The sequence below is a fragment of the Procambarus clarkii genome, chromosome 15, assembly GCF_040958095.1.
Source record: "Procambarus clarkii isolate CNS0578487 chromosome 15, FALCON_Pclarkii_2.0, whole genome shotgun sequence".
Taxonomy (NCBI): domain Eukaryota; kingdom Metazoa; phylum Arthropoda; class Malacostraca; order Decapoda; family Cambaridae; genus Procambarus; species Procambarus clarkii.
In genome coordinates, this window is record NC_091164.1 from 12180451 (window position 1) to 12203339 (window position 22889).

The 22889-nt window shown below is 41.5% G+C and overlaps 1 protein-coding gene and 1 long non-coding RNA gene across 2 annotated transcripts; both read left to right on the top strand.

Annotated features, from left to right (window-relative positions):
• The first annotated feature begins 9021 nt into the window (after positions 1 to 9021).
• LOC123748698 (uncharacterized) lies at positions 9022 to 21523 on the top strand. Its single transcript, XR_006771799.2, has 4 exons — positions 9022 to 9376; positions 12473 to 12532; positions 14601 to 15073; positions 20860 to 21523. It is a non-coding gene; the product is annotated as an uncharacterized lncRNA (long non-coding RNA).
• Positions 17815 to 21523, top strand: LOC138364902 (uncharacterized). Its single transcript, XM_069324980.1, has 2 exons — positions 17815 to 20410; positions 20509 to 21523. The coding sequence occupies exon 1, from the start codon at positions 17975 to 17977 to the stop codon at positions 19103 to 19105; it is 1131 nt and encodes a 376-aa protein (XP_069181081.1). The 5' UTR covers positions 17815 to 17974; the 3' UTR covers positions 19106 to 20410; positions 20509 to 21523.
• Positions 21524 to 22889: the final 1366 nt, after the last annotated feature.

The window sequence follows — 22889 nt, forward strand, 5'->3', positions numbered from 1 at the left end:
ATAAAATGCTCCACTGATTGTCTCATAAATTCATAATTATAAACGTACAGTTTGAAAAAAATAACACAGTAAAATATCAATTACAAAAGAAAAAGTTTAACAACAAATCATATAATATTTAGAATAGATTGTGTGTGTGTGTGTGTTAGTGTAGTCAGTCATGGCGCCACACAAGGTGCAGTAGCGTCGACCGCCGGCGACGGTCCGGCAGTTCACAAACTTTCTTCAAATTTTTAGCGCATGAAAAGATATTAGAAGGCTGCGAAGTGATTAATGGACTGGTGAAGAGACAAAAGTCTTACGAACAGCTGTGATTGATGGTAAAATGGACGGGTATTGACCCCCCCAAAAAATGTAGCCAGGTCGTGACCAGAATTACCTCCAGTGAGTAAATTACATTGTTTTTTTGTACTTAGTTTAACGCTGTTACGTTTATTAAACTTGTGATGTCCTGTAAACTTGTTTATATTAGTTACATGTAACACACATGTTTTTGAGGCTATGCCGCAATAAAAGTAGGCGAGGAGGCATGGTTTAAATGTTGATTTGTTGCCCTGCTCATCGGGTAGGCATAATGTTGTGATATCTTTCAAACACGCGCACCTCGTGTGGTCCGCACGCTCCCCATGAAGGCTTTCTCTGCAGTAAACCTTAACGTATTGTATTGTATTGTATGTTAGTATATATTTAATGAGAAAGATAGAAATGAAAATATTTATTTTGTTAGGAAATAAGATATCTTGTGAGAGGATCGTTCACTTGCTCCTAAAAGCCTAGTAATTACCGATCACACAACCCATTTTTCCGTTTATTTTTTGTATCTTTATTAAATAATATAAAATATAAAAATCATATATACATAAATTTTGAAGGAAAATACTACATTACATAGAATTTATATGATTAGAACGTTCTTTCTGTAACAATGTAGACTATCGTACATATATCAACGTAATGGACAATTAGGTAGTATAATTTGGTACTGTTTATATAGAGTCCAGGAAAATAAAGCTAAAAATCAAACTTTAATATTCCTAGGCTTAGTATTGCACATGTTTTATATTAGGCCTCAAAAGGCCGTCTATTAGCCTAGCGTGGTTAGATTTTTATTAGCAACATAAATACAAAACCAACAATTTGAGGTTTGTCCAAATTCAATAGTACTAAATTCTACATTCTAATTGGCCATTACGTCAATATATGTGCTTCAGGTTTATGTGTCTTCAGGTTTACTGTGAGTACGTCTTAAGCAGGAGCCAGATTCACCAAAGCACTTACGCAAGCACTTACGAACCAGTACATCTCTTCTCAATCTTTGGCGGCTTTATTTCCAATTATTAAACAGTTAATGAGCTCCGAAGCACCAGGAGGCTGTTTATAACAATAACAACAGTTGAATGGGAAGTTTTCATGCTTGTAAACTGTTTAATAAATGTAACCAAAGCCGTCAAAGATTGAGGAAAGATGTACACGTTCGTAAGTGCTTGTGTAAGTGAATTCGTGAATCTGGCCCCAGGAGGCAGGATTGCTCTCTTTACACTTGCTTACCACAAGCTGAGTAACCTGCCACTGATGCTTTATTTATCGCCGGAAAGAGCAGTGTATGGACTATATTTTGATACATTATCCATTGAAATATTTTAATCCCAAGTGTGCTTTAATTAACACTCTCGGACGGTGGTCGGGCTGTTACAATGAAGACAAGTTGTGAATTCATAATTTGTACATAAACTAGTTCGCTTAGCGAGCCTTTTTTTTTTACTCGGAAAATATGAATATAACAAACGAGTTACTTTCACTTGAGATTTTCTTGTGACTAAGCTATCAAAATATAGCTTACATTGCTGACTGTTTTTATTTGTTATATATAAACTTTTAAGTTGTATTGAATACGTGGCACATCCCTGCGGAATATACGAGTGTGTGAAGTTAAAGATGATATGCTCACTGACTGGTTTATTGCTGACTGGTGGTGACGTCATAGTCATCATATTAATTGTGCTGTGTAATGGTGAGGTCACTTCTGGGAGTCGGACGCGCCCCGAAATGTCACATAAATGCCTGTACTAACCCGGAATGATAGTCCTCGCACATTAAAGAAACAAACCGATCAATCTCCCGTGGGAGGGAGACAGCTATCTTTTCTCCTGCAGACTACTTCCAGGGAAACACCATTAGTCAGGGTGTGAGATGCCTGCTTCAGGCATACACACACTGTCGGCTTAACCCTTCTGTTTCCGGCGTTCGCTGTAGTCGGTCAATGTCTCCTCTCTCAAGTAATTCTCTCACTCCCACGGTTAACTCAGTCAAATAAATCTGGAATGTTATTCGGACTAGTCAGAGTATACAGGCCCTATCTGTTAAGCCAGTCTCCATCTAAGGTCAAGACAGGGAAGCCAGTCTGCATCCAAGTACAAGACAGGGAAGCCAGTCTCCATCCAAGGTCAAGACAGGGAAGCCAGTCTCCATCCAAGGTCAAGACAGGGAAGCCAGTCTCCATCCAAGGTCAAGACAGGGAAGCCAGTCTCCATCCAAGGTCAAGACAGGGAAGCCAGTCTCCATCCAAGGTCAAGACTGGGAAGCCAGTCTCCATCCAAGGTCAAGACAGGGAAGCCAGTCTCCATCCAAGTACAAGACAGGGAAGCCAGTCTCCATCCAAGGTCAAGACAGGGAAGCCAGTCTCCATCCAAGGTCAAGACAGGGAAGCCAGTCTCCATCCAAGTACAAGACAGGGAAGCCAGTCTCCATCCAAGTACAAGACAGGGAAGCCAGTCTCCATCCAAGTACAAGACAGGGAAGCCAGTCTCCATCCAAGGTCAAGACAGGGAAGCCAGTCTCCATCCAAGGTCAAGACAGGGAAGCCAGTCTCCATCCAAGGTCAAGACAGGGAGCAATAATATTTAAATCTACTTTTAAAACATTTACTAGAAAGATTGCTTATACAACACTATCCTCAAATCGCCAAATGAAATATTTACTGGCCTCTCCACGGCCAGTAAATATGTCATTTCATTATAATCAAAGAGACATACATATTAACACATGAATAACACTCAAATAATAATTTCACTGAAAACATAAGTATCAATATTCCAGTTCAATACCACATTAATGACATTTGAATAAATTGTTATTCAAATGTCAATGTTATCAATGAAACTATAAGTATCAATAATGCAGTCTAGTAACATATCAGTAGCCTATTCCCTGCCCAAAGCCATTCTCTCTCTCACTATCTCTCTCTATATATCTCTATCTTTCTATCTATCTATCTATCTCTCTATCTCTCTCTCTCTCTCTCTCTCTCTCTCTCTCTCTCTCTCTCTCTCTCTCTCTCTCTCTCTATCTCTCTCTCTCTCTATCTATCTCTCTCTCTCTATCTCTCTCTCTATATCTCTCTATCTTTCTATCTGTCTATCTCTCTCTGGACCAATAAATCATATATGGAAATTAATATTTTCCTAGAAACTCGTACTGGCATTCACTGCGTCATTCGTAAGTCCTTAATCTGATTTGTAGAAATGGATACAACTAAATTCATACAAAAGGAAAATATCTGAATGAATCAAATTATTCCTGTGCTATTTACAATAGCCAGAGACTATTAGGCTACCTGCTATTTCGGTTGTTGTTGTTGTTTAAGATTCGCTACTCAGAACAATCATTTCCAGTAGCACGGGCTATGGTGAGCCCGTAAACTATTTCGGTATGTAATTATCCTGATATAGGCTTGTGGGGTGTGTACTGGATCGCCTCACTAAAGCTCTATCAAAATAAATCCCATATACGTCTCCCAAACTCAAGATATCTTTACTACACACAAATATCACTTGTATACTAAATTAATACCCCCATCAGTCCTGCTGGATGGAGACTTCCTGCACCCCCCACCCCCCTCTGTCCGTCGCCCGTGTATTTACCACCTCTCGCCCTGGACTTCAGCTCATGGGCCTCACCTCACCCGTGGCCCGCGTATTCTCCAAGTAATCCCACAGTTCATAGTCTGGGTTTATGATTGAGGTTGGCCTCGCTAGTTGCCTGAAGGCTATCAAACCACTGGCCCTCAAACTGCCACACTAACTGGGCCAATCCGCACACAGTCACCCGGGACTAACGCTTGCCCCCCCCCCCCACCTTTCCCCATTTATATGTTTATACAGCCATTCCTCCTGTTTTATCTAGTACTTATAGTGACGATGACGACCATCGTATGTACATTGACGTAAAAGGCAAATAAAAATTAGAATTCAGAACTACTGAATTTGGACAAACTGGAAAAGCTTTTGTACTGATGTTGCAAAGAAAACTTAACCTAACCTCCCTAGGCCTAGTACACGCTATCTGCGGCCTAATATAGTACATATATGTGCTATACTAGGCCTACGAATGTTTAGGTTTGGTTTATAGCTTTATATTTTCGGACCTTATAAAATGAATAGTATAAAATTCTATTATCTAATTGAATATTATGCCAGTGTATATACGATGGTCCATAGTCACAAAAACTAAAAATAAATATTTACAAATACCACATAGTTACTATCTCAATAGGAGGATGGATTGGCTTATAATAACTCTGCAAGGGCTGGTTCTTCCTAAACCACACTGGGGCATTCACCGCTACCCCTAATCTGTATTAATCGGCCCTACTGATGAAAAAGGAATGGAGTTCCGAGAAGATGGTTATCCCAGGCTGCGAGGGGTTCAGAAACCACATAACAGGCACCATGACGATGGGAGGACCAATAGTAGTAGTAGCAGTGATATATAACCCTCCATCAAATGACAGAAGACCCAGTCAAGAGTATGACAGAAACAACTTGGCAGTTAACACTATAATTGAGAGGGCAGCCTCTGCTGCCTGTAGAAATCGATCCCACCTGCTCATCATGGGGAACTTCAATCACGGAAGGATAGACTGGGAGAACAAGGAACTGCATGGAGGTGAGGAAACATGGAGAGCTCAACTATTGGAAGTGGCGACAAGAAACTTTTTAAGCCAGCATGTCAGGGGACCCACAAGAATGAGAGGCACGATGAACCAGCGAGACTCGACCTAGTTTTCACTCTGAATGACTCTGACATAAGGGAAATCGGTTTCGAAGACCCCGTGGGAATGAGCGATCACAGTATACTGATGTTTGAGTATTTGGTTGAAGTAGGGTTAATGTACTCAGGAAGGGACCGGAAAACAAAAGGCTGGCATTCCGAAAGGGAAACTATGAGAAGATAAGAAAATATTTAGCATTGGGGAATCAGAGCTCAGAGGAAAGACGGCCCAAGGCATGATGGACTATATCACGCATAAGTGTAAGGTGGCAGCAGACAAATTTGTCCTGGTCCAAAAGGAAAACAACGAAATGCAGACGAGAAACCCATGCCTTAATCAGAGATGTAAGCTAGTAATGCAACAAAGTATGACAACATGGAGAAACTAGACATAACAGGACACTAGAGAGCAGAGAAAGATACCAGGGTGCCAGGAATGAATGCGTCAGGGTGAAAAGAAAGGCAGAAAGACGATACGAAAATGACATAGCAAGCAAGACAAAGACTGCAGCCTAAATTGCTGCACAACCACATCAGGAGAAAACCAACCGTGAAGGCACAGATAATGAAAATGAGGATAAGGGCAGACAGATTCACTGCAAACGACAAGGAAGTGTGCGAGAAACTCAATAAGAAATACCCGAAGATTTACACATCAGATAAAGGAGAAGTTCCAGAAATAAGAAATGGAATAGTTAACCAGGCACCACTAGAGGAGTTTGTGATTACCAATGGGGAGGTAAGGAAACTTTTGCCAGAGTTGGATGTGACCAAGGCTATAGGCCCGGATGGAATCTCACCATGGATAATAAAGGAAGGAGCAGAAGCACTGTGCCTGCCAGTACCTGTTACAAATCATTGGGAACAGGTGAAGTGACAAAAATTTGGAAGACGGCTAATGTAGTCCCGATAATCAAGAAGGGTGATACACTGAACTACAGGCCAGTGTCCATAACTTGCATTCCATGCAAGATTATGGAGAAGATTGTGTGAGAGAAGCTAGTGGAACATCTGGAGCGAAAGAACTTTGTAACACAACATCGGCATGGGTTCAGGGATGGCAAATCATGCCTCATAATATAAATTGAATTTTGCTACCAGGCAAGAAAGAGAAGGGTGGGCAGACTGCATATTTTTGGATTGCCAGAAAGCCTTTCACATAGTACCACATAAGAGACTAGTGCACAAGCTAGAGATGCAGGCAGGAATGAAAGGGAAGGTACTCCTTTGGATAAGGGAGTACCTAAGCAACAGAAGACAGCAAGTCACTGTGAGGGGTGAGGTCTCAGAGTAGCGAAGCTACTCTGAGACCTCACCCCAGAGTAATAGTGGGGTCCCACAGGGATCAGTCCTTGGACCTATACTGTTTCAGAAATATATAAATGATTTAATAAAGGGAATAGACTCGTTCCTCTCAATATTTGCTGATGATGCAAAAATTATGAGGAGGATTAAAACAGAAGAAGATAGTATGAAGCTACATGATGATCTAGACAAACTGAAGGAATTGTCCAACAAATTGCTGCTAACGTTCAACCCGAGTAAATGTAAGGTAATTAAACTAGGTGAAGGAAATAGGAGGCCAGACACTGGATACCGAATGGGAGATTAAGTCCTTCATGAAACGGACAGAGAGAAAGATATAGGAGTTGATATCACACCAAACCTGTCTCCTGAAGCTCACATCAAAAGAATAACATCAGCTGCTTATGCAAGGCTGGTAAATATCAGAACTACCTTCAGAAACCTATGTAAGGAATCCTTCAGAATCTTGTATACCACATATGTAAGACCAATCCTGGAGTATGCGGCCCCAGCATGGAGCCCGTACCTTGTCAAACACAAGACGGAGCTGGAAAAGATTCAGAGGTTTGTATCACTATCACTATTCAGAGGTATGTATGTATGTATCACAAGGGATGTATCACTGACCAGGTCACAATCCTGCCCTGAAGGGCGAGGCACAGTCGCCCTGAAGGGCAAGACGACCTCACCAGGATTTCATACAATCCTGGTTCGGCTTCAGTGGAAGCCTCGGGAATCCTCGTGGATTGATCAGAACCCAGGTTCCAGTTCTTTTGACCATGTCGTAGCCTGGTCGTCTAGACCCTAGAGGGTGCATCTGAGAATACCCAACGCATACGTTCGAATCCTCATCACGGCTCCTGTGGGTTTTCTCATTGTAATACACAGTAATCACGTTACTGTGATTTCTCTGTGTATTACTAGGAACAATTAACTCTTATTGTTAACTCTGGCTCGACTTCCTTGATTGAGAAAAAGCATTCAGAGTTGCAAGCCCGAAAGCAATTTTACACCTTAATCCAAAAAGGTGTCGGGAAAATTGCAAGACTAGATTCAATATTACCTCAGTCTCAGGTATGCCAGAGTAAAGGTGCAAGGACAAGTGTCGGACTACCACTTGCATGAGACTGGGACTCCACAAGGAGGAGTCCTCAGTCATAGTCTTCATAACAGCCTTACGGAAAACGTCGTTACCATGATATTTGTAGAATTGGTTATATTGCTAAGGTATGCTGATGATATAGCATTAGTCGTCACAAGTCCTTCACAAATAAAACACGTGGTGCTAGATAAAGTAACATATGAATGCAGCATTTTCGAGCTAAAAATATTTGCACACAAGTCTAAGACAATGAGAGTATGTGGCAACACTCCAGACAAGCACCTGCTCCTTCAAGACATTAACCTTCAGTGGGTTACACAATTATCTCGGAGTATATATAGATTCTAAAATGATATTCAACTAACAAATTCAATAACTGAAGGAGAAAGCTAAGTCCAGATTGAATATAGTGAGAGCAATCACAGGGCCCCGTCTAGAAGCGGGACACAAAGTGATAAGAATGTTTTACATACACGCCGTTCCTTCCCTAGTTGATTAGGCAGCGCCTGCCTTACTCACTCTGTTTCCTGGTCAGTGGACAAACGTTGAGGTTATTCAAAACGATGCAATGCGAGTCATAACAGGAGCTCGCACACAGACAAAAATACTAAGCTTAAGACTGGAAAACAAACTAACATGTGCTGAAATAAGGGTAAAAGGGATTGCTTTTACCTCGGTCAGCACGCAGGGATGGCTGGTTGCATGCTGACCAAGGTATTGACTAGACCAAGAATCAGTTCACTTTAAGATATAATCAATGGAGCACTAACTCGGGACAGAGGTGCTTCCAACGGCAACAGGTGAACCAATTGTGCAACAAACACTGTCAATACATTCGAAATCACACATATAATCACAGAGAGATGTCGACGAAATGCCTGCAATCGGCGTTAAGCAAGCCCCTTAGCAACAATCCCTGCCAGCAGACTATGATTATGTCTCTTCGAGGAAAAAATAACTAGACTAATCCCCCATCTGCTACGCAACATTGCACAGATGCAATTAGAAACAAACTTGGTATCTGACAGTGTAATATACTTCACAGATGGGCGAGTTGACCAGCAGAGACAAGAGTCTGGAGCTGCAGTTAATGCAGGAAATACTATAGCTAGTTGGAGACACTCAAACGAGTGTACAAGTTTACAGACAGAAATGTGTTCCTGGGGCCAGATTCACGAAAGCACTTACGAACCTGTACATCTTTTCTCAATCTTTGGCGGCTTTGTTTCCAATTATTAAATAGTTAATGAGCTCCGAAGCACCAGGAGGCTGTTTATAACAATAACAACAGTTGACTGGGAAGTTTTCATGCTTGTAAACTGTTTAATAAATGTAACCAAAGCCGTCAAAGATTGAGGAAAGATGTACACGTTCGTAAGTGTTTGTGTAAGTGCTTCGTGAATCTGGCCCCTGGACGCTATCATACCGAGTGTTAATCCGTCACACCATAATATCATGCGTTAAACTTTTGCAGACACGGAAACAAGGCTGAGGGTAGTTAGTGTTGTTTTGACTGCCCTCGGATTGCTATTCACGACAGTTAGCGGGAGGTGAGTCCGCCAATCGGAGCAGCCGGCTCCAACAGACCAGGGCAATGTCTACCCCAGGTCAAGGAGGCAGTGTCAGTCTGGGCTGGCGGGCCACGGAGCTGTATACTCCTGAGGGAGCCTCATCTCGGCACGTGCCAGTCACGTGCTCGCCAGCCTGCAAGCCATTATGGCCCTAGAAGAATGTTTCATTAGATATCGTTGCGAAGGTTATGTGCGACATGTCAAGCTGTGGTCAAAGCAACAAAAAGTAATTTATATTGTGCGCGATACACTTACCGTTGGCTTAACACTTGCGGTGCTGTGTGAAGTTTAAACATCGTCTTGGTACGGGCTACAGCAGCACACTGTGTGGTACACATCTACCCTCCAGGTAATTATACGGAGAGAAATTGTGTATAATGAAATTGGTAAGAAATGGAAAGTACGATTATAATGAATCTTGGTGACGGAAGTTTTATCTTAACAGATCGAAGAGTTGAACATTGACATATTCCATACAAGCTAAGTGTAAAAGTACTGTCTAGAACTATCTAGTGAGGGGTTAATTTTGAAAAGTCTAATGAATGTTGTATATTTTTTAACAGCACAAAAGTAGTTATAATCTTACTAACTTGCGAGCCACAAATACTTTCACCTGCTGAGCCGACGTAACACTTTACGGGCCTGCCACCGCCCCCCCCCCCCCTCCCCCTGGAAAAAAGATCGGCTTGGATGGCTTTTAGGAATAGAGGGCCCGGGGGGGGGGGTGCTATAGGCTCGTCTGATGACTTGGCTTTGACGTCAATGTTACGTCAGCGATCACGGGGTGATCATTGCTGTCGACTGTTACTGGCCGGGGTGGAATGCTCCCGTGAGTGGCTTGCAAGATGGCCGGGGCCTCGGTGCTGGCTTATACCGCTGGGATGATGCCATTCTTGTACCTCCTCGTTAACTAAAACTGCGACAGTCCCTCCCCCCCCCCCCCCTCACCTTTAGCATCATTGTGGTATTTTAGTGAACTTTGAGTCGCTTAAGTAAACAAAGGTCATACTCTGATTCCCAAGTGGCGCTTTTGAATCCTTTAATTTATCCGTTCTTCCTAATTACATCAAATAAAAAGTTGGATATCCCTAAACTCTTTGACTTCTGCATGAAACGTGTGTGAGAATGGTGGCTGATCTTTCTGGAATACCAAATTGTTTATTCAGTGTTGGGAGCAGTGTCGTCGCCAGTCATAACTTGACTGGTCGTGTCTGTAGGGTTGTTCAGCGACGCGTCGTGGCTGCTCTCCGTGTATACGCCTCGGGTTAACGTCCTCAAATCATAATAAAGATCACAAGTTTTCTATTTCTTTTAGCTCTTTCACTTCATGGGGGGGGGGGGGAGGGAACCGCAATCTGTTCGATTCTTGTCGAACTGATTCATCTTTCTAGAGGCTTGGTTCATAAAGATCTTTTGTCATCCATACGTTTTTGTACACTAAGGAAAGAATGTTATTGCAATAACAATTAAATTTTGAATACAGAAATTGCATCTACGTGAACACATAAAATAGCCACAAGATTGCCCTTAGATTACTTGGTAGTGAGGCGTAACCACCAGCCGCGTGTGGGAGGTCATTAGGCTACAACGCGCTCCTCGGTGATTTGACTTTTTTTTTTTTTTTTTTTTTTTTTTTTTTAGGCAAGAAGCGTCGGGTGGAAAGACTTGAGTGTGGCTGTTAATGTGGACACTTTAGGTCAACAGAAGCTGGGGAAGATAACGACCCGACTATCTGCAGCTTGTTTATGGCTCTGTCTTTGTGAAGTACAGCAGTGTAACACTGTAAAAGTGTTTGGGTTAGTTTATTTAAAATATATATAGAGTACACGAGTCACAGACAAGGATCTGAGAGGCGCCAGTTGTCTGCCTGAGATCTCACACCTCTAACCGTTAATGACCCCAAGTGACCTGAGGTCAGATCATGATAATTTCACCTTGCTTCCGCTAAGCGTATAATTGGAGCCGGGTAGCCTTCAAACATGCCGACGTTTAAGGAGTGGCTTGGTAGTGCCGGAGGCTATCTATTTGTGGGCGGAGTTAGCTACTAGGTTCCCCAATAAATACTCGGAGAACTATCGAGCATAGAGCATTAACGAGACAGAACAGCACACGAGCCTGCAGAGCAGGGAGGCTGTCGGCCGGCAGGGGCGAGACAGTCTCTGTCAAGCTACAGACACCGCCCCCCCCCCTCTCCATTCAACTTAGACTCAGTCCTCGGTGAGTGAACATTAAGGTGACTTGGTCGTGTTTTACATATGTTGTGTGATGATCAGGGGCAGTCAAGTTGTAGGGTTCTCGAATTCTTGGATAATGACTCTCTTTAACATTTTAATTGAATTGCTACATTATGATACTTCATGTGAAATATAATTATGAATTTATTATTTAAGTTGTGTTTAACTTTGTTCCCTAGAGCTTTGAGTTGAGGTGAGAAAGCCTCGGTGGTTACTAGATTCAAGATATTAATGAGTACTTGTTTGGAGTTGATACATGGTACAGAGGGAACATACTAATAATGAACTCATGATAACATCCTTGGAGAATTTTGTGATACAGGCAAGTTCCATTCCTTGTCTTGTATGTAATGATCATGAATGGATGGTGGCAGCATTTCGTCTTCTACTATCTAGCATTTCTACTTCTACTATCTACTCTTCTCCTTCTACCTATCTACACCTCTCCCTCCACCCCTCTCTAAACTCTCACTTTCAAATAATGACCCTCCTCGCCCCTCCCACCTCTCTCCCTCTCACCCCAAACCCTCACTAATTACTTCACTATTCATTTCTTTCCTTTCGTTTTCTCTTATACGTTTGTGGCAATGATTCTGTATTCTAGAGTTCTCTCTAGAGTTTCGGGTAACTGATCAAGTGACGGCGCCTTGTAGTCTTAGCACCTAGGTAGTCAAATACCTAGGTTACAAGGTGTTGAACGAGAGAGGTTGCCTTAGGAACTCTGGAGGTGCTCTAGAATAGTTAGCTAACTGGGGACGGGATAACGGACTAGAGAGAGCTGTTTCCCCCGGCCTCGTTAGTTAACTGGGGGGTGGAATAATGGAGGAGATAGAGTTATTCCCCCCACCCCCCGTTACAGCAGACACCCAGCAGCTGCTGGATTAGTTTGTCTTGTTAGTTTCCTTACTGTACGACTTGCAGACCCTGGCAGGTATTCAGCTTTGAAAGATGTCAAGATTGACCCGGGGGGGGGGGGGGGGGAGTGTTCCCCTCCCCAGGGGGTGGGGCCCGCGAGTGTGCGTAGAAGCAATGAATCAAACCGCACATTGTCAAAGAATTGATGAATATTTTTCCATGTAGTTGCTTATTATTCAAAGTGCAAACACTCTAGTTAGTTCATAATAACACTGCATTCTTGGGTAAACATTTAAGCAATCGTGAACTTTAATAAAACCAATCCACGACTGGAAACTCATTAAAATTACTTACAGGTGTCTTCTTGCGGTCGTCAGGAGGAGGAAGAGTCCAGAGGTGACGAGGCCACCAGTAAGGTAATTGAAATGTGAAATTGTTGTTCATATAAAGATTTAACCCACTTCATCGTTGACCCAGTTCGTTAAACACTAACTGAACAGGCTAGTCTACAGTTGACTAAACGAGAAGGGTCATACTTTAGACGAGACATCACAGTTATTAAGCGAGCCGGTTTACAATTTGTACGGCGTCAACCAACGCTTTCGCCGCTTATTAAACGAGGTAGTCCACGGTGTGATAAACGTGAGGGCTAACGATTTACTAAAAGATGAAAGTTTCTAATGATCGAATAAATTGTTCAGAAAATAGTCATTGATATAATATTGGAACATTAAAAGTAATGTAAACATTAATTTTTATAATTAAGATTAGTTTGATTTTTTTTGTAGACTCTAAAATTGAGTTATAGTATCGATAACACAATCTTCAGTATTGGCCATGGGGAAGGGAGGGAGATGAAGGGAAGATAAAGAATCCAATTATGTACAATAACCCTAAAATGCAACCAATGGTCAAGCCAACGCAAAGTTTTTTTTTTTTTTTTTTTTTTTTAAGATTCGGCTACTGGGAACCAAAAGTTGCAAGTAGCACGGGCTATAGTGATCCCGTAGTGGACTTAACTGGCACAGGAGCGGGGCTGTAACAGTTTACCGTAAGATTTTTCCAAAAGCACTTGGGTCATTTTGTATTCGTATGTAAACCCTAATCACGTTAAACACCTTGGGGCCAGATGCCAGATTCACGAATGCTCTTACGCAAGCACTTACGAACGTATCCATCTTTCCTCATTCTTTGACGGTTTTGGTTACATTTATTAAACGGTTTAAAAGCATGAACACTTGCCAATCAACTGTTATAAACAGCCTCCTGGTGCTTCGGAGCTCATTAACTGTTTGGCGGCTTTGTTTACAAATATTAGATTGAGAAAAGGTGTACGTGCTTTCGTGAATCTGGCCCCTTGCATTTATAAATGAAGTGATTGTTGCAGGACTCTGCATCTCGAGAGTCTGATAGTGTTGATACATCGCTCTGGGCGTAATTTCAATATCTGTATTATGCACCCCATAACCATCCCGTGGGCGGTAGTGGAAAGGGTTAGAGGCACATAATCGGTTCAGAAACTGAACCTCATAGTTCGTTTAGTCGAGTGACACTCTTTTGAAGCTAGTCACACAATTGTTAATGTAGTGTTATATATATAACTTACAAACGTATATAAAACTATCATCGATGTGTTTAAGTGACGATCTGGGCGTTAGACCGCCTTCCTCGCTGTGGTGCAGGATGGCTTCCGTGTGTTTGTGCGGAGCCTAACACCCATGATGCTAGACTCCACACAAACATGTGTGGATCTCTCTCTCTCTCTCTCTCTCTCTCTCTCTCTCTCTCTCTCTCTCTCTCTCTCTCTCTCGCGGGCCTTGTATAATACCTGGAGCTCTCATAAGGGAATAGGAAGCTGAAGGTTACCTCACAGTACCACACCACCTGACACCTTACCGCGGAGCCACTAAGGTAACTGCTTAATACTTTATGGCGGAATGTGAACACGGTTCATAACGGTATCTTTATAACGGAGAGGTCACGCTCTCGGGTATGAACGGAAAGTATCGTCAGTCAACATATTAGGTAAATGAGAAGTCTTTCTAACCTGACCCTACCCTAGGTAATATTTAATACTACAAATAGGTTAAAATTAACATAACCTTCCCCTCCTTCTAAATGTCTCCTAATTCAAGGTAGTTGTAGGCTCTGAGGTAAGCGAAGGGGTGGTTTCTCGGGAGGGGTAATGCAGCATTTCTTTCTCTTAAAAGAGCTGTGGGCCACTGGCCAGAGCAGCGTGGCGAAACAATGATGGACCGTGTGTATCATGTACTCCTCTGGATATACCCGAGAGCATAATGAGGAAGTTACTCTACGATTTCACTAAAGAGGCACCCTTCTTCAGTCCCAATGGGCGCTTGTTTATACAAGTTGGTGTCGCCATACGTTCTCCCCTAGGTGTCCTGTTCGCAAATTTTTACACTGGGGTCCCATAGCGCAGAGGGTCTTTATTGACATGGACTTGAAACCTGCCATATATTGCAGGTACGTCGACGACATTGATGCAGGTACCTGACGTCGTACCTGCATCTCGGTACGACGTCGGAACTCTTCAACGTTTGCAGCAGTTGAAGGTGGCATTCCAGCAGAAATTCGGTGTAAAGTTTCACTTGCGAGATGGAGTGATGGGAAGCTGTCCTTTCTGGATGAAAGTCGCGGAGAGGAATGATGGCTTTAATACTGCAGTCTACACTAGCGAAACGAACATAGCAAATGTTCCTTAATGCTAATAGTGACTGCCAAGGACAGGTACAGTGTGTTGTCAACGCTTACAACTCTGGTTGGAAGCAGGTCGATGAAGAACTCTGAAGAGTAAGGCAGCTCCCAGTCAATAATGGCTTCTGTAAGTTATGCTGAAGTCATTAAAAGAAAGGCGACATGCCATGTAACCTCTGAAGAATAAACTAACGCAACAAGTGTACCTCCTATTAGATCTTTTAGACACTTCTTTTCCACAGGTGTCGGAAAATCCGACACCATTTAATAATCATACAGATAATAACTGTATTACCAACAAGTTACCCATAGAAAACGTAACTTGTAGTGGAATTACCGTCTAGAAAACGGGATATCATCACCACATACTATTATAATTCACCAGCTATTCTGCTGGGAATTGTTCTTAAATACATTAGTCTTTGGACTTTACCATCATAAAAACATCTTATATAAATTAACTTAATTATCAATATTAAAGTAGAGTAAATGTGACCCTTCTATCACTTTCTGAAATCTGGACAAAGTAGGCCAGGCGTCAGTGAGGAAGGAGGGAGCCATTGTTGTGTCACCTCCGAGACGTGTGGAGCGAGTTCGGCTCCTATCATTCTGGACAATGTCGGCCAGTGACGTCAATAGAATGGAGTGTTAGATGCAGCCATTTATATTGAGACCAGAGGCTCACACGGGAGCAAATTCGGCTCCTGTTAATTTACTTGGACGTAGTGTTATGGAAACCAAAGGTACCATCTCCAACACGATGTCTACAATCAAGTTAAGTGTCTATCCGAAACCCGTTTATCATTCATTTATGGCCATTAATGTCAGGATATAGGGTGACCCGGTTAGATCGCGTAATCGCCTCAAACTAAAGGTAATTAAGCCAGGTCTTCAATGTTCCATATAGTGTTTTCTCTGATATAGCTTGTCATATATAGGATTCTGGCTTCACAGCTAGCGCACTTTTGACAGGTCAAGACGAGGATGCAAGATTATGTGCACCAGTTACTGGGTGATAGAAGCTACCTCAAAGAGGATAATTTGGTGTCTACACTCTAGTTATACCTGGTGGACTAACCTGCTGTACTATAAGAGAAGGAACCTCATCAATGTATGTAGCTATTACTGTAATTTGATTGGCTGCATATGTGTAATATAAACCCCCCCTAATGTGTAGAGGATCGATTTGTGAGATTGAGATTATTGCAGAAATACAGTCCACTTATCATTATACAAATTGCTATCGAAGTATATAAATTAACGTAAATATAAATTCATATAAATTAAATAAATATAAATCTCACAGGTCGGTCCCCACATTATTTGGTCATCTTCGAACCGGATGACGGATTATATGTACCTTCGGAACCGGAATATTTGGTCCTATGAACCCACATTTGGTCATCTTAGTACCGGATGAACCAGTTAACCAGTGGATTCATTAAATAAACTAGTGCAGTGTTATTTAAACAAAGCCAGCAGTCAAGACGGCAGCGTAGCCTCGAGGGAGCTCAGGAGCCTCCCTCAACCCAGTTCAGCTTCGTCAGCGGTTTCATGCACACCCACAGATATTTGGTGGCGTGTTATTTCGTGAAATGACAGCGCTAATATAGAAGCCAGCCAAATTAGTGACTGTGTCTTCGCGAGATTGTTCACGGATTTCGTGGTGTTACATTTCGCGAGAGATTATCTACGAATTTTGTGGAGTTTATTTCGCGAGGTCACTAATAATATTTAATACTTCTAGATAATATTAGAAGTTTCATAGAGGTAATTAAGAGGCTATTATCAATAATTGTGTATATTATTTCTCCAAAATAGAGAATTATTTAATATATATTGCACTAGTGATCACAGTATAATATTTACTAAGTGCCAACCCACAACAGGGTAGGATAAAACCATTGACTAGTTGAACTATTATTGTTCATCCTAGTCCCATTATTACCATAGTCAGTTGTACTATATTGAACAACCTAACACCATTAATGAATGGTCCAGACCCTATTTTGGGTGTAATTTTTATCAACTCGAGTTGAGTTGTATATATAATAAATTACTTATGATCATTACACCTTTGAGTGATTAATTAGTGTCTCTACCATCCTAGGGTGATATAGAAGAGCTAACCTAAAGGTACTTCCAATGACACTGGTTTATCACTCAAATCATTAGTGTGTATGATTGTATATATATAATGTGTATTAATTTTAAGTGCTAACCTCTAGTAGAGGTAGGATTATTGCCTAGTGAGTGCAGAATTTACCCTAGGCTACCATTAGAGCTTGTTCAGTATTATGAGCAGCCCAAGTACAAGTCCCACAAGGCTTCACCAACTAGCCAGTATGGATAATGCAGGGAGAATGAAAAGAACCCTTGCAGGTCTTAAAGGCCACTTAACAAGACAGATCAAGAAATGTGAAGATTTGTCACAACAATCAACAGTTGATTATGCTGACCTGGAAAGCTATTATCAAGCAGCTGCAGGTAAATTTGAGCAAATCAAATGTCAAATAGCAACATATGTGGCTGAACTTGCCAACACCAATTTATCAGAAACAGAAATAGACGACATTATGGTTGATCTTGCGAATTATGAAGATCACACTCAGGCCACGTTACAGCCTTATGTCAAATTAATTGCCCAGAACAAGGCAACAGCAACAACAACAACAGTTGCATCTAATACGAGTCAAGCAGAAGCTCGACTCCCTCCAATTAATTTACCCACTTTCTCAGGAAAAGATGAGGAAGATTGGGATGAATTTTGGAACAAATTCGTTGACCTTGTAGACTCAAAACAATCTTTACCAAAGAGTAGTAAATTCTCTTATTTGCAAGGCCAATTATCAGGTGAGGCTAAAACAGTAGTATCCCATCTGAGATTAACTAATGACGGCTATGATCTGGCAGTAAAACTCCTCAAGGATAATTATGCTGATCCAGAAGTAAGAACATCACATTTAGTTCATGAGCTGTTGCATTTACCCCCACCGGAGGCTTCAGCTGATTCACTCCAAGTCTTCAAGCTGGAGGTAGAATCATTGATCAATGCCCTCAGCCTGACAGCAGATACAAACGGGGCTGAGTGGGTCTTGAAAATAATTGTCCAGGAGAAAATACCTAGGGACATATTGAGACAAATGAGTGCTCATTACAATAAAAGCATCTTATCCATGAATGAAATATCTGAAGGTTTAAAGTCAGTAGTTCATCAATTACGAACACATGACAAATTAAAACCACCAAGTAAACCCTCAGAAACCAATAATAGTAAACCACAGAGTACCAAAGGTACTCCAAATCAATCTAGACAATATAATTCAACACCAAAGTGGAACAGTGGCAGTGTGGGCGTATATGCAGTTGGACCCTCCAAGCCTATAGTTACTGTGTCACCCAAGAACGTGACAACAAAGGGTACTGGAAGCTATGGAACATGTTTGTTCTGCAATGAGAAACATTCAATGTACCACTGCCCTAATTTTCCTGATAGTGACGCCCGTGTTGAGCGACTCAAAGATTTGCAACATTGCACGAGGTGCCTCAGGAAACATAACATCAACGATTGTGATACCCAATTACACCCTTGTAATAGGTGTAACAAAGGTCAGCACCATGCAGCATTGTGCAGAGACACCAAAACAACGTCTCCAAACCCCAAGGTGGAAGATAGCATTCCCACCACTGTACAGTACTGCAAGGTGCAACAAACAAAGAGTGTCCAATCAGCAAAGTCTAAAGGTAATACGACTTTGCCTACTGCCCAAATTACCATCCTGAATAAGAGGGCCAAGGTCCATACCCGTGGGTTGTTTGACCAAGGATCCCAGAGAACATATATCACTAAAAGGCTGGCAGATGAATTACAATTAAGGCCTGTAGCCCAGATGTCATTCAACATCTCAGGGTTTGTAACAGATGCAGGACCTCAAGTCTACCAGGTGGTACAACCATCAGTACGCTTAGGCAGGTACGTCTGTCGAGTACAAGCCATTGTGGTGGACAAAATACCAGTAGACCTACAAGTTCAAGGTCTGCGAGCAACAGCCAAATTCCTGAGAAATAGAGGAATAAAATTGGCAGATAATATTAAGTCTGATCACCTCAACGACTTCGGTCTCCTTGTAGGGACAGACTATTGTCATCGATTCATCGGTAGCCCTACTAAATATCAGGGTATAACCATGTTAAACTCTGCAGGAGGTAAATTACTCTCAGGCCCAGTATCAAGCCTGAGGAGACCTATGCCTGCAGATAAACAATACCAGTAGAGATCTAAATTTGTCAGCTGATTATATTTCTCCAGTAGCATTATACTAAGGAGATTACAGCTGACTATAGTAACAGAGGTTGATGTTAGTATCATCATTTGAAGCTGAAGATGAGTTCATGAGGCCTCAGTGGCAAATCAGTGAACAGTAGCCTAAAACAGCTACAAGTCACTGCGACCAATGTCACTGAACCCACTGCAGTCTCAGAACCATACTTTACTTTAATGATGAGCTATTCAATCTTCTGAATCAATTAACTAAATTAAACCCCAATAAATCTGATGACTGATTTGATACATTTATTATTTAATCAAGATGTATTCCATGGGCCTCAGTGTTTATATAGCAGTGACCAGTTACCTGAAGAAACTTCAAGTTATATCTAATGTCACTGATCTCACTGCAGTCCCTGAATCATACTTGACTGTAGTACTTGATCACATTCAGTCTTCTGGGTTAAATAATATGTAATAGGCTTGAATATTAGCCTTTCAAGAGTTGACAGGGAAATGAAATCGCATTAGACTTCTAACCCCTGCAACTCTAGTACGGGACATCCGTCCTGTACGAACAGACGCACAAATGTGTGATTAATCTAATAATTCGAAGGAGGAGTATCGGTGTTCGTCTGTTCTAATTAGGACTTCGACCCGTGAGCAGCCCCTGGGGAATTATGTCGGAAAATCCGACACCATTTAATAATCATACAGATAATAACTGTATTACCAACAAGTTACCCATAGAAAACGTAACTTGTAGTGGAATTACCGTCTAGAAAACGGGATATCATCACCACATACTATTATAATTCACCAGCTATTCTGCTGGGAATTGTTCTTAAATACATTAGTCTTTGGACTTTACCATCATAAAAACATCTTATATAAATTAACTTAATTATCAATATTAAAGTAGAGTAAATGTGACCCTTCTATCACTTTCTGAAATCTGGACAAAGTAGGCCAGGCGTCAGTGAGGAAGGAGGGAGCCATTGTTGTGTCACCTCCGAGACGTGTGGAGCGAGTTCGGCTCCTATCATTCTGGACAATGTCGGCCAGTGACGTCAATAGAATGGAGTGTTAGATGCAGCCATTTATATTGAGACCAGAGGCTCACACGGGAGCAAATTCGGCTCCTGTTAATTTACTTGGACGTAGTGTTATGGAAACCAAAGGTACCATCTCCAACACGATGTCTACAATCAAGTTAAGTGTCTATCCGAAACCCGTTTATCATTCATTTATGGCCATTAATGTCAGGATATAGGGTGACCCGGTTAGATCGCGTAATCGCCTCAAACTAAAGGTAATTAAGCCAGGTCTTCAATGTTCCATATAGTGTTTTCTCTGATATAGCTTGTCATATATAGGATTCTGGCTTCACAGCTAGCGCACTTTTGACAGGTCAAGACGAGGATGCAAGATTATGTGCACCAGTTACTGGGTGATAGAAGCTACCTCCAAGAGGATAATTTGGTGTCTACACTCTAGTTATACCTGGTGGACTAACCTGCTGTACTATAAGAGAAGGAACCTCATCAATGTATGTAGCTATTACTGTAATTTGATTGGCTGCATATGTGTAATATAAACCCCCCCTAATGTGTAGAGGATCGATTTGTGAGATTGAGATTATTGCAGAAATACAGTCCACTTATCATTATACAAATTGCTATCGAAGTATATAAATTAACGTAAATATAAATTCATATAAATTAAATAAATATAAATCTCACAGGTCGGTCCCCACAACAGGTTATAAAACGGAGGAAAGAGTTCTGAAACACATTAATAGAAACGTTAACCCCAGACACCAGTCAGAAGATAAGATTTACTACAAAAGCAACAAGACCACAAACCTACTTACGAAGAACTCTCCTGACACCAAACGGAACGCCAAACAGACCAACGTCGTCTATGCCTTCACATGCCTGCTTGGATTGTCATCCCCAAAGATCTCGGTATATAGGCAAGACGACAACGTCTCTCTCGGTGATAATTAACAATGCACAAGCAACAGGGCTCCATCAAGGAGCATATAATCTCGCACAAGGAGACCATCACCAGAGAAATCTTAACAAGCAACACAGAAATTGACAGGTATAGTGGAAGACTGGACATCAGTAAGGCCCTACACATCTGTCAAAACCAGTAATCAACAGCTAGTTAACACGTGCATTCTTCCCACCTAAAGACCCTGAACCAATACACGGTAGAAGCAAGAACATAGGGATTTAATGGCATATTAATATCCATTATGGCATTCATCCACTTGTTCACCTCAATCACGTCCTGTACCACCTCTCCCCTAAGTGGAATATAAACTTTGGCAGAGCGTGGAGAATTTCTTTAAAAATGTAGAGTGCGCCTTGCGAAATACATCTCTGGGCGTCAGACAATAATAAATTGTGAAAATGAACTTTAATTTTTCAACTTCCCTTGACAGTGAAGAAAAACATAATATTGATCCGTGTTTAGAATCATTAATCTTACGTTGTTGAATATCACCAAGAGTGTGTACACAAGAAACTGCTACCAAAATATACTAATTGTAAAATTAATGTATTTATATTTCTTTCGGATATCTCCTGCATAGCAGTAGATTCTGCCTGTTCCTTACCACCTACGTATCTGCATGCTCCAACATAGACACAACATAAACAATGTGCGCCAAAACATATTGTCTAGACACGCCTGCCCCCCCCCCCCCTCTCTCTCTCTCCTTCCTTCCTTTTCCTTCCTTCTTTCCTTTTCCTTCCTTCTTTCCTTTTTTCCTTCCTTTCTTTCCTTTCCTTTTCCTTCCTTCTTTCCTTTTCCTTCCTTCTTTCATTTTCCTTTTTTTCCTTCCTTCTTTCCTTTCCTTTTTCCTTCCTTTCCTTTTTTCCTTTTTCCTTCCTTCCTTTTCCTTCATTTTTCCTTTTTCCTTCCTTTCCTTTTCCTTCCTTTTCCTTCCTTTTCTTTCCTTCCTTCCTTCCTTTCCTTTCCCAAACGACCCTACCTTCCAATAGACGGCACACGTGCCGTTATCTAGCGCTCCCGACGCCAGACAAACTATCGTGGTCGCTATCTTGCCGGCTTCTAATCTACAACTCGGAATTCGCGCCAAAAGGACGTCACACCCCATATATAAAGGCTACCCAGCGCAGCTACGGGCTATTCATGCCTGTGCAACCTCTTGGGTAGCTTCTTTATCAATCGAATCAATCCAGTGCAGCAGGTTAGCCTTCTGGTGCTCGTCGCTTCCGCCTCTATCCTTGCCTACGGGTGACGGTAGACGCACGTAGCATATCGTATAAAGTTTTACCTTCTGTTATTAACGTAAAATTCACATGTCTATAGTTCTCTTTGGATTGTGTTTAAGCAAAGTGGATAAGGGGTTGTTTTTAATACTACTTTGTGTAAAAAAAAAAAAAAAAAAAAAAAAAAAATTATCATGACCAAAAATGGCTTTTTTAAGCCGTTTTTGGTCATGTTAAATGTTGAAAGTTTTTATTCTTTTTTTTTCTTTTTTTTTCTTTTTTCCCCCGCAATTGACACGGTGAAAGGACCCAGCAGTTTTATTGAATTTTATATATTGATGAGTTTGGCACAACAACTGCCAGGATAATTATGCTCTATTCCAGATCGTCACAGCCTGTTGTCTTGTGTACGATCCTGTGTCCAGTGTGACGGTCAATACCAGCATTATCCTCACTCTTAAAGCCCCCTAACTGAATTACTCTGATTAGGCAAAATTGTAAATAATTTTTTGACAAAGATGTTAATAATAATAAGTTGGTCATCGT

What these genes read in the sequence shown, in the direction of transcription:
- LOC138364902 (XM_069324980.1), top strand. Translation starts at nt 17,975, where the DNA reads ATGAGTGCTCATTACAATAAAAGCATCTTATCCATGAATGAAATATCT.